Source organism: Salvelinus alpinus, chromosome 28 (assembly GCF_045679555.1).
Source record: "Salvelinus alpinus chromosome 28, SLU_Salpinus.1, whole genome shotgun sequence".
Taxonomy (NCBI): Eukaryota; Metazoa; Chordata; class Actinopteri; order Salmoniformes; family Salmonidae; genus Salvelinus; species Salvelinus alpinus.
This window is the reverse complement of record NC_092113.1, coordinates 30,861,668-30,880,164: the sequence shown is the minus strand read 5'-3', so window position 1 is coordinate 30,880,164 and position 18,497 is coordinate 30,861,668. Positions and strand designations below refer to the sequence as shown.

The following is an 18,497-nucleotide window of genomic DNA, read 5'->3' as shown; positions in this document are numbered from 1 at the left end:
CGTAAAGGTACATTTTTTCCCCCGTAAGAGCTGTCTTTCTCTATAGAGGACTCCCTGACATCAGAATGAGTCTTCAGCCATACTGGGTACTCTATATCTCTCCTCTTTTGATTGAATTGTAGGTTTGGCAATGCTGCAACAAGGGACTCTGTTGAATGCTTGAATCTCTGAGGAAAGAGTTTAAACATTAAGGTTAGGGGTCATTGCTGTTGATTCTGGGGTGGAATTTCAGTTTTCATTGGGCTGATTAACTTAAATGGGTTCTTTTATTGGTATAACCTACGCATTCGGGCAAAAAAAAAACATTGGATGGAGAAGCAGGATTTTATTATGAACACAGTAGTGTGGGGTTTGACTCCATGTTTTGCAGATTGGGCTGAGGCTTGGTTCCAATTAAAATAATTTCTGGGACGAATGCAAAATCTTGGTAGATTCAATACATTTTAACTTGTGCATGTTCTAACTTGGTGTGAGATTCAATTATTATTTGCAAAGATTATGATGTATTATGATGAATTTTATCAGATGAACTAAATCCCATATAGTTCCCTATCATGATAAAATCCCTATCTGACATTACATGGTCAAAGTGACAGGGCATAGACTGACCCTTCCACAGTGAAGGCTACAGGATCTGCTCGTTGGAAAGTGTGGCTGACTGTAGAGGAGAGCAGCCTGTGTTGAGTGTCAGGGACTCCCTCCTCTGGTGAAAATGAGACACACTGATTTACATAAGAAAGATTTCCAGTCTTACAGTTTTACTTGAGGAATAAAAAATAATAATAAAAAACGTACTCACACAAAGCTAAACATATATATTTTTTTAAATACTTTAAAAAAGGATTTTGGAGTAATGAAAATGAAGGTTCAGTGACTAGAAAGGAAAAAACATGAGATTTATTTGATCACCACTGAAATCCACAATTCAACACTATCCTCCTTTTTGTTCTGCTGATTAGAATGCAATTACACCAACACAAAATGATCAAGGTTAATAAATATAAACAGGTTATTTACAATTATGCAGTGTCATTCTACCACAATTGATGGTTTGAAACCTCCAAAGTCCACATGATACAAAAGAAAGTAGTTGTCAGTGCTAACAAACTTCTGTGCAAAAAGGCATGTCAAAATTCAAATGGTTTCAATGTTTGAAACTTCAACTAAAATAAGGAGATGTACAGTAGGTTACACAATACAAAATGCATGTAATTTCAACACACTGGGCACACACTGGTTCAATCAACGTTGTTTTCATGTCATTTCAATGAAATGTACATCTGTGTCCAGTGGGAACTGTACAATAAAAGCAGTGAATTAGTAGTTATGCCACGCTGTATGCATTCTTTAACTCAAATAATTCACACATTTTAACAGTAACCCCGTCATGGTATTAGGCTACATCTTTATAATGCGTCAAATTAGCTCAAATAATATAAATGGAGTTAATACAACACAATGTCATTAGTACCAGTCTCTGAATTTACTGAATGGTAGGAATTGGGAGGAACAGTATGGGAGGAATTAATTCATTTTTTTCTTCCCTCAAATGTGTACTAATACATTTTGAACGTCAACACATTCTCCTGGGCCATCCACTCTGAGCAGGTGAAGTGTTATTTTCTATTCCAGACATGTCTGTGTCTGTGGGGAGAAGCAGTGGGAATTGTGGGGGTAGGCGAGGGGTCAGCTGGACAGTGGTCAGAGTATTTTCAGCTATGGCTTGAATTGGCTTCATGTCACAACTAAAGTGAATCATGCAATGATACAGTGTGGCCAGAACTGGCGTCAGGAGTGGGCAGTGGCCACATGACAGGGTAGCCTACAGACTCCCTGGCTTAGAGGACAGCTAATCCGGGGGCCAAAGTGGAATATACGTCTTGGCTACAAATAGCATCCTGTTAGTGGCTGAATATTGACCATGCTCTTCAGTTTAGACAAACTGTTTTACCATTCGCCGCTCCGACGTACGAAATGACAGACACACACACTTTGACATCTGAGCCTGTGGGTTATCATGCTATATTGAACCACCAAGCCACCTCCACTTGGTTGGGTTATAGTCGTTAAGTGACGCACAAACACATACACAAACAGAACTGATCAGTTCACTCATCCATCTTTAAACCCCAGAACTGTTTTAACATCAAATTGCATAAAGTCCTTGAGAAATGCTACTTCAATACCAATGTTATCCATTAACAGATTGTGCCATAAAGTTTTGAATCAGTAAAGTAACTATTACAGTATGTTATAATTTTAGGGGGGGAATATAAAATAATTACATTTCACACTATATTTCCAATGTAACTACAACGATTACTTTTAAGAAATATGTGCAATTAAAACATAATCACCAATTCAATGCATTTCAGACTGACAAGCATGTATTTTTTTTTTATGCAAGTATGTTAGTCAAATCCAAGCAGGCGTTCCTTGTTACAGTTCTATAGGCCTGATGTTTAGATACCAAACAGGATTTCTATATTCCCTATATTGTTAATGAGTCAGTCCATGATTAAGAGGCACACATAGCCCTCTGTTAGTACATTATGGAACCTATTTCCTGATGGTATTCACACATTTCTAGACATGTTACCATGACAAAACACAGAATTCCGGTTCCAGCTTCAGTCTACATGGTATGGAATTCCCAACCAGTGATAGTCAATCCAACCACCAATCCAATCAGTCTGGAAACATACTCAGTCTTTACATCTAAACAAGGGACGTATTGTAGACTTGCACAACTTTCTCTCTTCTCAAATCAAACTTTTTTTCTTCCCACACCATCTCTTCCAATTACACAATAACCTTTAAGAATAAATTAAAGGGGAAGGGAACCCTTAAGGTCCTAATAAAGATATGCTCTGTTAGATGAGTTAGGGAGGAGTGAAAGCAGAGACCTCTCCCCCAGTGCACAGAAGCAGGGATGGAGGTACTGTATGGTGGCGGCGGCGGGGACAACTGCCTCCTCGTCTCTCTCTAAGTAGTGAGCTTGGAGTAGTTGGGAGGTGAGAAGCGTCTGCGCAGGTACTTGAGGATGTAGAGGGGCAGACAGCTCACCAGGGTGATAACCGTCACCTTCCACAGGAACGACATCGTGGCAATGAAATATACATCTAGAAACAGTACAGGAAACAGAGGGCAGGATGGTGGGTCATTCAAACAGAGATGTTTATACAGTGCTCTCCGTAATTATTGGGACAGTGACATTTTGTTTTTCGTTTTGCCTCTGTACTCCAGCACTTTGGGATTTGAAATGATACAATGACTATAGAGGATAAAGTGCAGACTGTCAGCGCTAATTTGAGGGTATTTTCATCCATATCGGGTGAACCGTCCCCCCATTTTAGGGGACCAAAAGTATTTTGATAAATTAACTTATATGTGTATTAATTAAAGTAGTCAAAAGTTGAGTATTTGGTTCGTGTTTCAGTTGCCACTACTCAGTTCATTTAGTGACTTAAACAGTTATGTTAGATGCAGCCAATTTTATCTCAATAACAAATCATTTCTGGGTAACAATACGAAACGTCCTCTCCCTGTCAACTGCGTTTATTTTCAGCAAACTTAACATGTGTAAATATTTGTATGAACATAACAAGGTTCAACAACTGAGACATAAACTGAACAGGTTCCACAGACATGTGACTAACAGAAATGGAATAATGTGTCCCTGAACAAAGGGGGGGTCAAAATCAAAAGTAACAGTCAGTATCTGGTGTGGCCACCAGCTGCATTAAGTACTGCAGTGCATCTCCTCCTCATGGACTGCACCAGATTTGACAGTTCTTGCTGTGAGATGTTAACCCACTCTTCCACCAAGGCACCTGCAAGATCCAGGACATTTCTGGGGGGAATGGCCCTAGCCCTCACCCTCCGATACAACAGATCCCAGACATGCTCAATGGGATTGAGATCCGAGCTCTTCGCTGGCCATGGCAGAACACTGACATTCCTGTCTTGCAGGAAATCATGCACAGAATGAGCAGTATGGCTGGTGGAATTGTCATGCTGGAGGGTCATGTCAGGATGAGGCTGCAGGAAGGGTCACACATGAGGGAGGAGGATGTCTTCCCTGTAATGCACAGCGTTGAGATTGTCTGCAATGACAACAAGCTCAGTCCGATGATGCTGTGACACACCGCCCCAGACCATGACGGACCCTCCACCTCCAAATCTATCTCGCTTCAGAGTACAGGCCTCTGTGTAACGCTCATTCCTTTGACGATAAACGCGAATCCGACCATCACCCCTGGTGAGACAAAACCACGACTTGTCAGTGAAGAGCACTTTTTGCAAGTTCTGTCTGGTCCAGCGATGGTGGGTTTGTGCCCATAATTGCTGGTGATGTCTGGTGAGGACCTGCCTTACAACAAGCCTACAAGCCCTCAGGCCAGCCTCTCTCAGCCTATTGCGGACAGTCTGAGCACTGATGGAGGGATTGTGCGTTCCTGGTGTAACTCGGGCAGTTGTTGTTGCCATCCTGTACTTGTCCCGCTGGTGTGATGTTCGGATGTACCGATCCTGTGCAGGTGTTGTTACACATGATCTGCCACTGCGAGGACGATCAGCTGTCCGTCCTGTCTCCCTGTAGCACTGTCTTAGGCGTCTCACAGTACAGACATTGCAATTTATTGCCCTGGCCACATCTGCAGTCCTCATGCCTCCTTGCAGCATGCCTAAGGCGCGTTCACGCAGATGAGCAGGGACCCTGGGCATCTTTCTTTTGGTGTTTTTCCAGAGTCAGTAGAAAGGCCTCTTTAGTGTCCCAAGTTTTCATAACTGTGACCTTAATTGCCTACCGTCTGTTAATGACCTTTCCACAGGTGCATGTTCATTAATTGTTTATGGTTCATTGAACAAGCATGGGAAACAGTGTTTAAACCCTTTACAATGAAGATCTGTGAAGTTATTTGGATTTTTACTAATTATCTTTGAAAGACAGGGTCCTGAAAAGGGGATGTTTCTTTTTTTGCTGAGTTTAGTACATTACTGTGATTGTTTTCTATTAAAACAGTCAAAAATAAACAAACATAGCTTCTTAGCAAAGAGCAATTTTTCTCAGTGGCGAGTGGAAAACGGAAAACTAGCTGTTATTTGCAGAGAGTTTTGGACCTCTTTGTCTTATTGATCTATTAACTAATTTACCGCATGGTGATGTCTCCAGGCAGGCCAAAACTCCCTTCCACTAAAACAGGCTGAAATTTCAGGCGGTCTTTTCAATCAGCTTAAACTAAAAAGGGCATTACCATCATTTCACAGTATTATTCCAACCTCATAGTATGGAAATACATAACACACAGGTGAATCACGTTTTTGACTGCACTGGGCCTTTGAAAAACAGGAGAATAGGGAGACCTAGCATGTTGCCAATACAGCAGATGAGCGAAATGGATTACCATGTAATTGACTTGGATTCAAGCTGTTCCATTCAGGGACATTATGTATCCTTTGTGTTACTTGTGTCGTTAAACGTTAAAATTACCTCTCTTTTAAGAAAGAGAAGAATGAGAAGGGCACTTTTGACCACGTTCAGGTCATAACGCTGTGGTCTGAAAATGGACCTCCACACCCCACATAAAGGCCTAAAATAACGTTTGGAAAACGCAACTAGACTGAAGTAACTGATCGGAATCTATGCAACTAGTCCATTCGTCACATTTTTCGCTTTACTTGGGCTTTTTAAGTGACAAATGTCTGCCGCCTACCACTGTTTATATTTCATAAACTACATAATACAGCCGACATGAAATTCCATAACTAACATCAGCAGCAGTGTGTGAGGTTCTAGATGTGGTACAATCGTTTCTAAACTACAGCAGGCTGTTTAGTCATAAACACAAAGACCTTGGCCAGCGTGTGTGTGGTAGCGGGAGCAGGAAACTAACACGAGGCTTTGGCATTTCCACTTCAACACTCTTGCATGCCGGTGGCTGGCTGCACTCCTCTGGTACTATTTGTCACTTTATTCACCTTTAGCAGGACTTCCTACAGTCAGTAACCTCCAGGTCTCAGACAGCCCAGGGGCACAGTATGAATGGAGAAGAGCCTGTCATCACTGAATGCTGACGTACAACTCCAAGGGCAGTGAAAGACCATTACTATCAATCTATCACTGTGTACAGGTTAATACAATTGTGGATACATTATTATTTGTCTCATCTGTATCAAAATTCCTGGCATCGGAATTCCTTGGCCAGAAACATGTCATCAAATGTGTGTGGGTGTTAAGTATGTGTTTTACCCACCTATGAACTCGTGGAGGAAGACGAGCGAGGCGATGTAGCAGGCCAGACTGAGTAGCTCGGCTACGATCATGAGCCAGTGCCACGCCTGGATGGTGAGCGCCACCATCAGCAGCTCCGTGAGGATCAAAGAGGTGAAGGAGATGGCCACGATGTGGACAAACTCTGACTCAAACAGCAGCAATGCCCCATACATGATGATACTGCCTGAGGAGCACAGAGAACAGGTTAGCACAATGTCAAAAGCACTGCTACTGCTTGTATGGATGTGCATGTGCTTTTATTTTCAATCAACAGACATCTCTATGGTGCCATTTAAATGCATGACTGGCAAACTTTAATGCTCAACCTGAACCTTGGCTCTAACTGTTCTGTTATACACCAGTTATTCCAACGCTACAATCAGAGGAATGGACTACAGAAATACAATGAAGAGAGTGTGAAGTCAGTACAGTACAGCCACATCTATATATTTTGCATAAAATAAATAAATAAGGGCATCGATGTCAGGATTTGTAGCTGTGACGGGAAGAGGAAGTGTAACACTTCACCATGTTATTGTGACCTTAAAACGGAATGTAAAAATACACTTCCTGCGATTGAAAATGTAATTAATACCAACAGATCTGACATGGGACATACAGTATCACAGTTATGTATAAAATACAGCAACATTGTACTTCAATGTGTGATGTGTATAAGCAATATTGTTGGGATAAACCAGATGTACATTTTCCGTTGGACATTTGGTACATTGGACAATAAAATTATATTATTCATATAAAAGCATACAAAACATTTCTTCCATGGACAACTGTTATAGAATCGATACCAAACAACCCACCAATGTCCTTAAACACAGAAACCAAAGCACACTCAATAGCAAATAAGGATAAAAAGGATCATGTCAAAGGAAATATCAGAATATTGTGCCACACTCTGTTTGAGAGGGATGGGAGGTAGGGATTGAGCGCTGAGCTGTAGACTAAAGGTTTAGGGTGTAGCATTGGATGATTCTGGCAACGCCTTTGCAATACCAATAGTCCTTGTTGGAAAACCACCTTAGGTTATTTAACATTTACAAACCACAGACATCAATAAACTCCACTACTAGCAATTAAGAAGAAAGTGCGTGGGCTGGTGGGGAGCATCATGGATCGTACACCACAGGGCAGAGCAGTTTCTAAAGTACTATCTGTGTGAGAGAGGCCTAAAGGAATTAACAAAAAAAACACAACAAATTCCTAAGAATCTATAGGAATGCCTATCAATAGCTACTCAAGCGTTTATTTCCACTTATTTCCATTACACACTGCATCAATGTCTTCTTACCTTGGTAGATACTTATTAGGACCCATATCAGAAAGGTCTTAAAGGACAGAGGTCGACCCTGAGAGAGGAATAGAAAAATAACACATTTCATTTAATACAATATAATTATTTATAAATACACTCAGGATAACAGTGACATTAAATGAAAGCTGAATAGAGTTCAAAATAAATGTGTGTATATACTGTAGGTATACTACTCTGAAGGTTATGGAGGTTTATGCAGTACATCATTTTGAAATAATGCATATTATACTGCCATATTCGATAGCCAATAAAGTAATATAATGAAGACAGTGTATTACCTTTAGGAGATCCTTATATAACTCAGGATAGAGCATAGCTACTTCTGACTTCACATCTTTATCCAACACGAGGGAGAACACAGGGAACATGGTGTAGATGGTGGAGTAGCTAGAATAAAGAACAAACTATTTAATGGAAATTGATCAATGATTTATGTAAGAAATGAAACACAAAAATTATGTTTTATCTAAAGTTATCCAGGTAAATGTAAAAAAATACAGTTATTAAATTTTTCCCCAAATTATTGAACATTTCAGGCATCTAATTTCCTGACATTTCTCTAAATCGATTTGATCTCCATTCTAAGGCTGAAAAGAGGGTCTTTTGATGAGGTTTTGATGACTAAGCAGGGTTAAAGTAATTTCTTTTTTTTCCTACATTCAACCCAATGCAACAATACGTCAACACAATCTCAATGTCATAGCAATCCGACTAACAGTTGAAATGCCATCCTGATAAGCTACCGCTATTGAGAAAAGATCAGCTCAGCTCAGCTCACCCAATAATGAGAAATCCTTGGTAGAGGGGGACAGACGCAAAGTAGAAGACAGAGGAGAAGACAGCCTGGGGGAAGAAGAGACCATGAATGAGTCATCACAATAGCAAAATGGTATTATACTGTGAAAGAGTTCATCTGTGTATATCAGAGGGTTAGAGTTAATATCAGAATAAATGGTGGATTGGCCGCTGTGGGTGAAAATCCAGCACTTGCAGAAAGAGGAAATTAGAAATACAGTGCATTCGGGAAAGTGTTCAGCCCCTTTGACTTAAGTCCCCATTTATACTTCCATTCATTTTTTGAACTAGTACCTTCAGATGAGTCTTATGAGGACTGTGGGCGTCCTAGAGCAAAACAACTGACATACGTGTTTGTGAGTATCTCACCTTTCCACAGAGGGGTCATATTAGTGTGTAGCTACAGACAGAAGTTGGCAGATCATCTGTACCAACTTCAGACAATTCCTAAGATGCTTGTGGGGGGCATAGAGCAAAACGGAGAACAGCATCGTGTCCGCAAGGACGCTAAAGACGATTTTGTGAGAAGACAGATTTTGGATATTTCTCATGGTCTGACAAACATCGCTCTAGCTCTGTCACCTTTCAAAGCAGATGCGGAAGTGCGACAAAAAAAACTGATATCTCTATCTTAAATTGACAGATTTTTATGGGGATTTTTTTATTATGCTAATTAGATTTCCGCTGGGGAGTGGAAATCGACTCTATGGGGTTAACAGCTGTGGTTGTGGGCAGTGTTAATCCGAGACACATTGGAGGCCTCCCAAACTAGTCTATGGCCTGGTCTGGGAGACTAGAGGGCTGAAGACCTGGCCTTGTACTTGGGCTGTGTACTCACTAGGGCTGAAAAGGGGGGGGGGGGGGGGCTGAAGGCTGGGGCCCCCAAGAAGAGTTCCTGGGGTCCCCTGCTCTGACTCATTCCCCACCCTGCTCCACCTCTCTATGCCTGGCCCAAGGTACTCTCACTACCCACTGGCTCTGGGGCTGGTGCTGCATGGTGACTAGGCTTCCAGGGAAGCTGCTGGCACTCCCTGTCCTGACACTCCCTATCCTGTTTCACCATTTGGTACCCTAGTCCTGACTCACTCCCCACCCCGTTCCACCATTTGGTACCCTAGTCCTGACTCACTCCCCACCCCGTTCCACCATTTAGTACCCTGGTCCTGCCTACCTGCATGGTGCTGATGCACAGGCTCCGGTGGATGACAAACTGGGAGAGGCCGGCGGATCTCTTGTAGCTGTTCCGCCCATGGACCATGAGGAGTCTGCCCAAGTGCTTGAACTGAGTCACAGAGAAGTCCGCAGCCAGCGATGCCTGTTTCCCTTCCTGTCAACCAACAACATGGTGGTGGAATTTTTAAGACATTCTGAGATACATTTAGAAAAGGTTAGCAAAGGTCTTTGGTAACCAGAATAACACTTTTTACGAGTGTATATAAAGAAAAGTTTGGAGGAAAAGTTTAAACTACTGCCACTTGAGTAAACAAGTTCCCTATTTCTGCCACAGTTAAATCAATATTTACCAACTATTGAGTTGATGTGGAGCTCTGGTCCATAGTTAATGAAGGAGCAAGGTGTCCATAAAGTAAGAACTCTACATGGTTGACCTGTCAGCACTACAGTTCAAGCAGTCCCAATCAGAACAGAAGACAATACCACATTGTCAGAAGACAACGTCACATTCATTTCCTTTACACCCATGACATGTTTTCACACAGTCAAAAAGTGCATGATATGACATAGTGACAAATGTATGTTAAATGGTGCTCTGGCCAGAGGGGCTCCAGCTCTCAGGAAACACACGACACAGACAGCAGCGACAGTGTGTGTGTGAAAGCAGAGCAACAGGGCGACAGGGACAGAGAGGTTCTTACTTTGCCCTCCACTCCCACGCCACAGTCGGCTTCCTGGATCATGCTGACATCGTTTCCTCCGTCCCCTAAGAGAAAACAAACAGACATCAGTGGAAGTGTCAGGAGGAACACGTCTGTTAATGTGACTCACAGCAGAGAGGGCTTTGTGTGTGTATGTGTGTGTATGTTCGTGTGTCTGTCTGTGTCTGCCTGCCTGTCTGTCTGTGTGTGAGTGCGACATCCTCGATCAGACCTCAATCATTACCATAAGAAAATACTATGATGCAAACTGTTTATCAAGTTTATATCATGAAAACAATACCATCCAATATCTTAAAATGTACAGGTCAGTAACCCTGCAGTTAACTGTAATTGGAGAGTTTTAGTGAGCTGAATTGAGAGTAGGCTATTTGTTAACTCTGTAACTGTGTATACTATAATGTCCCAATAGAGAAAGGCTTGGGGCTGACACTGGGCAGACTCACCTACAGCACAGGTGAGTTTGCCTGTGCGCTCCTGCAGCAGCCGGACTATCTGGGCCTTCTGGGTCGGAGCACAGCGGCAACACACCACGGCAGGACACTGACACGCCAGCTCCATAAACTCATATTCATAGAACTTCAGACACACCTGCAGGAGAAGCAGAGTATGACAGACGAGGGTTGAACAACCACCGGGGCAACGACCAACTGTGGTTTATGTCTGGATCTTTATCATTGATATAGACTCCTTCCTCAACGTCTGTTACATTTATCTAGGCAGTTGTCAATTGAGACTCAAAACAATGCAGCAGTGTGAATGGATAAGACTCAACACCGGCTGACGTTTCTCAAGTGTCTCAGTCAGTCGAACATTGGTTAAAGTCTATTACCAATACCACAGCTACCACCAAAGGCCTCTTCAGTAATAGTGCTTTGGTTTGGTTTACACAGATAAGGTAAAGTATTCAGAGTGAGGACGGTGCACAGCTTACCTCCAGTGAGTCCCCTGATATGACCAGAGCACAGTCGTGTTTCCTCCTGAAAGCGTTGAGCTCCAGATGGGCCTCTCCTCGTGTCGTCACCTAGGACCACAGACAGTACATGGCTTACCATCATGTCAGAGACACACAGATAGCTATCTAACCCACAGCAGCAGGAGTAGCTGCTCTCCTGACTGCAACTGTCAAACACACTCTAGATTAGCATCAGGGTGAACTGATCAACTGCCAAATGTTGAACATATGTAAGGTGTGAAACCATAAGGACGACCAGGACATGAACCCACTAATACATGGCTGATTTTGTGGATTTATATAAACTACTATTTCTAATGAAATATGGAGGTTAATTGTGTGGACATTACAATAGGGCAAATTGTCTAACCTAAGGTCCATCCATATTAAGAAGAAAACATCCCATAGTTTCTGCAACTGTGTCAAACTTATATGTGGACTCGGAATTCCAAAAATGTGGAACTGGAAATGACAACAAGACATCAATCTGTCAACCAATGTTATGCACTGGTATGGCTATATTCCTCTCCTATTGCGTGTTCATACGTCAAGTCGTCAACCCAGTGCCATTTGTGTCGAACCAGGAACCCAATAGCAGATGCCTTGGCTATTGGACCACTCAACAGTCACAGCCCCTGCCTGCCCTCCTCTGCTGGGAGAAGCTAAGGGATTGTTTTCATGCTGTGCCAGCCATTGTTATCCTCTTCCAGTAACAACTGTTGTACGCAAGTCCTAACCTTCCTACGGCAGGCAAGCTTTTCTGCAACTGGACGAAGGCCAAAAGGGAAGTCAACAGACTATCAAAGCAATTGTGCTGTTTGAGAGCTAAGCCTGCAAAACAAATTAGAAAGTTAGGTTCTCTGTCTGTGTTCCCTCAGGAAGTGGTTCAGCTGGTACTCACAGGCCTGTTTCCAGACCTGGGGTCAAATAGCATTTAAAATCATTCAAATATATGTACTATAAGTGTTTGTTTTAGACTGCCTGTAGTGCTAGTCAAGCACAGCTTAAGTATTTGAAACAATATCAAATAGTATTTAAACCCAGGTCTGGAAGGCTCTGGTCTGGTTGACACTGGCTTGAATGCTTATTCTTGTGAGAGGTGATTTATTGTTGGGCCAGCCAAATAGCCAGCGGATCCAGGCTGGGCTGGGCTGGGTTACATGGCTGGGGGACTACATAAGCACAGCTATGGGCCTTCACCACACAGAGGATGGATGTCCGCATGAGGTCAGTGCAGACGACAGGAAACTGTGGATGGTCCGATGAACTAGGAATGACCCCTTATGCTAAAGCTATTTATTCCAATTCACAATAAACATTATATTCAAAGTGCAGCGGTTGAAAAGAAAAATGCCCTCTACTGCTTCTCCACTCACCGAATTAAAGATGTGGATTTCCTGGTTGCGGGTCACCAGATGAGCGTTCTTAGCCGTGCACGTGGCTGTTTCCAGCTTATCTCCAGTTAACATCCACACCTACACAGGTAAAACAGTTTTAAAATTACATTTGTGTGTGATTAACACGTTTTACATTTCTTATCCACATTCAAACAATGACACAATACATAACAACAGTTTGAGAGGGCATAAAGCCCAGGGATAAATAAAGTGTATTGAAAAAAAGTATGAAAATGTATGCACTCTGGATAAGAGTGTCTGCTAAATGACTAAAACGTCAATTTAAAATGTATTGAAGTGAATTGTTGCTGAGGCCGTCTACCCCCCTGCCCCGGTGACCCCTGACCTTGATGCCTGCATTACGTAGGATCTCCAGGGTGGGCCGTACGTCAGCCTGCAGTTGGTCCTCCACCCCTGTCAAACACAGCAGCTCCATCTCCATCTCCAGGCTCTCGATCACCGTGGCAACCTTCAGAGACCGGTCGTGCACACTCAGCTTGGCCTGGAAATATCGGGCCTGTGGAGAATGTAACGAGAGAAATGAGAGACATTATCCGAATATAGCATATTGGAGTTTAGCTAGTTTGATTTATTAACTGTCAAACATACAAAATCGTCAATTGTAACATGTTTTAGATGAGAAGGATTTGGAAGGAGCAAGTAAATGTCCAGCAGTCTCTAGCTCAGAGGAGATAAAGCAAAAAACTAATCTGAGAGACTCACTCAGGAACACAAGATCTGTGCATGAGTCACCACCGCCCAGCAGCCAGCTCTCACAATTATACACTCAGGCAATGGGCCTGGTGGAGCTGCCTATCTGCCCGCCCTCCCACCCTGCATTGAGAATGGGAGTGTGTGTGTGTGTGTGTGTGTGTGTGTGTGTGTGTGTGTGTGTGTGTGTGTGTGTGTGTGTGTGTGTGTGTGTGTGTGTGTGTGTGTGAGAGAGAGAGGGATATCCGAGTATCAAACAACACACTTGACATCTTAAGAACAATGGTGAGTATCTGTGGAAAGTATTTTGTATTTGTTGTTGTTGGCAGGTAGGCTACCTAGCAGATATAAAAGACTTGAGAGAACATGACAACTCCAAGACAACACCTGGAAAGAGTGTATTTTGTGTAGGACGATAAACAAATTAGTGCTATATTGTCATCCAACACAAATGTACATTTCTTTAATCTCATAAGTAGTGGCACTAATAATAATAATACACTGGTAAAGTAAAAACAACACATGCAGAGGGAGGTGCAGCAACTAGTAAATTCATGTTATTGTAAGAATATTACCACACCTGGTTTCACATGTCATACCCAGATGTTGGTCAAAATAAATTTCCCTTCTCTTTATGGCACTATGTGGATGTGCTCAAACCAAGATGGATACCCTAAGCTTCAGCCTCACTAATGAGTTTGCCAAATGGCTATGACACACTGAAATGTCAAGGTCGCTAACGGTGGGCTTGGTTACTCAGAACAGTCAATTCATTCTCCATCTAAACATCCTCCTCCTTCTGGTGGCTTGGGTTACCGCACAGTCCCATACTCTATGGAACAACATGACAACAGTACTCCCTGACGAAGGCCATGCAGCCGAAACGCGTCGGTTTTTAAACAACTTTGTTTCTATTGAACATGCCATACTAATAAAGGCATTTTAATTAATTATATGAAGAGTGCCTTGGTCCTCCTTTCTTTTTGATGACAACAGTTACATTGAAGCTCAACCAAAGACAGAGAGGGCATGCTACTAACCTCAAAGTCTTGGTACTGTTCCTCTGTTAGAGACTTCTTGGAAACGACCAAGACCCTCAGGCCTTCCCTGGCCATATTTCCACACTGGAAGAAAGAGCAAAAGTAACACCAAAACATTAATATCAGAACGTTCAAACATACACAAGGACTGAACCTTCCCAAGAAAGGGAAAATTGACAGCAACACCCTAAAGATGACCGCAACACGCTATAATCAATTCATGGTGGTCGTTAATTAAAACTAAAATGACGTGTTTTAATAGAGGAAACCAAAAATACCTCTTCTTCCAGCCAATCATTATACTGGACGATGCCTGCCATCACTACGTCTGCACCCTTCATGTAGAAGGTAATTTCTCCTGTAGACTCATCCTGTAAAACAGACCATTCACTGTCAATATCTTAATTCAATGCTTGACAAACAAAATAGAAGAAAAACATTCACATCAATCAATAAGGTGCACTCAGGGGTTTCCCATCCTACTCTCAGCACCTGTGTAGAGATGCACATAAAGGATTAGTTTATTATTGTTGGTTGGTGGCTTAGAAAGGGAAAATTATTTTGGTGTTAATGTTCACAAGGGGTCTCAAACATGTTTGAAAATATTTTCTTGAGGAAGCCAAGTTTAATCGCAGCTTTCCTGAAGTAGAGTTATACCAGGTCTATCCAAGCCAGGTCTATCCATCAAGTCATGCAGACAGCATGCAGACAGCACAGAGACTTAGTCATCGGAGTTCATAGCAGGGTAAAGTCTGTCTTAGATCAGCCTATGTCTTGATAGATAAATGGATCAATGCCCAGGATCAAAAGCCATAAAATGTATCTTAAAAAAGAGCAGTTGGTCCCAAACAGTTGGCCCTACTGATATCAGCTATACAATGGATCTTTCAAAAGAGTAGTTACATCAAAACACAGACAGTTAGCCGGCAATCAAGCAAAATACAAATGATCTTCCACAATACATTAGATCAGCTGAGGAAAGCATACACCTCTGGCAACTGTAAAGGGATGTCTCAAATTAGAATTTTCAAATCAAATTCATATCCTAGTCAGCAGCACTCACTCGAATGATGATTCCCATTCGCTTGCTCTCGTAGGTGAAAGGGAATATCTGCAGGATGGTGAAGTTCAGGATCTGTCCACTAGGAGTCCTCAACTGCATGGAGTTCTGGTCCCGTCCGACCAGTGTCAGACCCACACTCTCTGTCCACTGCACCAGCGAAACCTAGCAACAGTTTGGTGAATGGGTGGTTATAAAAATACATAAATTTGATGAGGTAAAAGGAGAATGGACCATTTTAGCATGATGTTAATCTTGGTTAACCCAGAACTAAAGTATTGCGTAATTGGTCAGATAGTTAATGAAGTTCTGGGTCCATAGTGTTAAGAGAAGAGATAGAATGAGCGAATCCAGCTCCAACCTCTCTCTTTGCAATTTACAGGCAAGTCTTTGGGCCAAATGTCCCCTCTCCTTCCAAAATTCAAAAGATGCTAACACCTGCAAAATCGTGATTTGTCCAAATAACCAGTGACGAAAAACCCAAGCACTGGAACTAATGCTGCCGATCTCACACATCCCGTTTTATCATGACAGATCTACAGTACCATTTATGTTTACGTAGTCTTTCCACGAGAGATTAACATGATGTACCTTTTCACAGGACAAATGAAAGAACAGGAAATATAAATCTGAGTAGCACATCTACTTCAGCTCAAATCAATAATAAAAGCATTTTCTGCACTCAGAGTATTGATTGACAAGCTAGGAAGACAATTTTAAAAGACAATGCCACATGTTCTTTCTGGTCTCTTTTGAAGGGCACATGAGGATAATGCCAAACAGACGACATTTGGAATGATTGAAAGAGTCACTTTTGGGGGGGGGGGGGTCAGAAGTTATTTTTCCCAATAACTTCCAGACCACCAGTACAAGATCAAAAACACAATTCATCCCTCATGCCTACACTGACCAGTCTCTAATTTCAATCTCAGATGGACAGGAAGAGGCATTAATTGGACCCTAAACACTTCTAAAGTCCGGTCCCAAACCAAGCCTCTTCCAGCTAACAAACAATACATATTTTATGCTAATATTTGGCCTGAGGCTATGCTTGGCTAATGGTAGTCTTGAGCTGAACTCCATAATGATCAACAAAGCTCTGACTACCTTGTGTGTTGGTCATACAAGTTGGGGAGAATGAGGTGTTTGACTTAGTCATGGTAACATTAGTAAGGCTACATTCACTATGGAGATGTGCAGTGAATCGGCTCCAACGCAACAGCACCACCTAGTCATGGGAATGTCTAGGATTTAATTGAGCCGGATCTGCTACTGGCAAATGTCTGGAGTCAAAACCACAGCTTGGCAAAAGCTACAATTCTTATTGGCCCTGCTTGGAAGTAGAACCCTCAGGAAATACTTTATACTCTGCCTTTTTTATAGGAACACACTTCTCTTGAGTCGATATCACAATCAATATATTAGACATAATACATATGATATACTAAATAAGCAGATGTAAAAGCACAAGTTTTGGAATAATATCTCCACACAACAACCAGGACTATTCATTTTGATTTCATAAAAAAACAGGTTATATCTGCCAAACATGTACAGGTAACTGCCAAATAAAGAAAACACTTGAGTAAATGAGGGATACAAAGTATATTCAAAACAGGTGCTGCCACACAGGTGTGGAATTACCATCCCATCATGCTTAGAGTCATGTATAAAAATACTGGGCAGGCCCAGTTGCCCATTATTTTGTCTATCATGGCTAGAAGAAGAAATCTCAGTGACTTTGAAAGAGGGGTGATTGTTGGGACACGTTTGGCAGGAGCTTCAGTGACGAAGACAGCTCAACTTGCTGATGTTTCACGATATGCCATAGCCGTCTCAGTCTCCAGATCTCATCCCAATTGAACACTTATGGGTGATTCTGGAGTGGCGCCTGAGACAGTGTTTTCCACCACTATTAACAAAACACCAAATTATGGAATTTCTTGTTGAAGAATGGTGTTTCATACCTCCAATAGTGTTCCAGACACTTGTAGAATCTATGCCAAAGTGCACTGAAGCTGTTCTGGCGGCCCTAACGCCCTATCAAGACACTCAGTTGGTATTTCCTTTTTTTGGCAATTACCTGTATCACATCCAACAATGCAAGTTAGATAAATGGCTTAAGATTGGACTGCTATAAACCATGCATGCAACTGCCACTGACATTGTGACCACTATCACCGGCAGCCAACAGTCAACACCATATCTATATATAGACTTCCTGAGAAGCCATAGGAAAGCAAACTGAATTTGAGCCAAGATCATTTCAAGCTGATACAATATACCTATTTTAACAACTGCAAAAACATTCAATCAAGAAAGGAAATAGCAACACATTGACTTCTATTGTAACTTGTGAGAAATCTTGGAACAGGACAGGAGTTTCAAGACTCATATACATATTTGTGAGAGAAAAAAAACAAATGCTTGTATTGCATGAAGTTGAGCATACAATAAGCCACAGCTCACCATAAAACAAAAGCTGTGGGCCATATCAAAGTATCTAATATTAAGGTACGATATTCAAAGAGGGAATAGGTTAGCTGAAATCCAATAGACTGGGGAGCACATTAAGGAAATGTGTATTTACACTACGGGAAATGGATCAAGCTGAATTCCTCCTCAATCTTCTTCCTGGACTTCAAATGATTCATAGCGATTAATGACATAGCTAGGTACACGTGTCATTTGTCTCCTCAAGGCTTCCTTCAAAGGCAGCAGGCAGCAGGTAGTCCACTGCAACAACCGCTAAGGGTTCAAACTTCAAAATCACTTGAAGTGACCCTCTCCATCATTTAACTTGGACTCTATTATTCTACTGTCACAAACCTACTGTAATGGGCCTAGTGACAATTCCCTTTAACCTTCCTGAGGGTGTTGAGTAGACAACTCACATTTCTCCCAGGCAATTTTTGTAGATGTTGGTCTACTGTATCTTTAACAAAAAACAATATTATAACCTTGCAGAGCAAATGTCAACTGTTAATTAATTATTTGTATAAAACACTAACAACCCCTGGTTGCTATATTTTGGGACAGC

The 18,497-nt window shown here is 41.9% G+C and overlaps 1 protein-coding gene across 2 annotated transcripts in view; it reads right to left on the bottom strand.

The window, feature by feature from the left end:
- Positions 1-882: 882 nt before the first annotated feature.
- The window catches only part of LOC139557633 (probable phospholipid-transporting ATPase IIA), a 34,289-nt gene continuing 16,674 nt past the window's right edge, over positions 883-18,497 (bottom strand). For both annotated transcript variants that reach the window (XM_071372691.1, XM_071372690.1), the window contains 14 exons: positions 15,461-15,622; positions 14,676-14,768; positions 14,398-14,481; positions 12,993-13,163; positions 12,626-12,724; positions 11,229-11,318; positions 10,741-10,885; positions 10,277-10,341; positions 9,574-9,729; positions 8,386-8,450; positions 7,886-7,994; positions 7,584-7,641; positions 6,255-6,458; positions 883-3,122 (listed from right to left, as the gene is read on the bottom strand). In XM_071372691.1, coding sequence (XP_071228792.1) covers positions 2,986-3,122; positions 6,255-6,458; positions 7,584-7,641; positions 7,886-7,994; positions 8,386-8,450; positions 9,574-9,729; positions 10,277-10,341; positions 10,741-10,885; positions 11,229-11,318; positions 12,626-12,724; positions 12,993-13,163; positions 14,398-14,481; positions 14,676-14,768; positions 15,461-15,622 — 1,638 coding nt within the window. In that variant the 3' untranslated portion in view covers positions 883-2,985. The remainder of the gene's footprint in view (positions 3,123-6,254; positions 6,459-7,583; positions 7,642-7,885; positions 7,995-8,385; positions 8,451-9,573; positions 9,730-10,276; positions 10,342-10,740; positions 10,886-11,228; positions 11,319-12,625; positions 12,725-12,992; positions 13,164-14,397; positions 14,482-14,675; positions 14,769-15,460; positions 15,623-18,497) is intronic.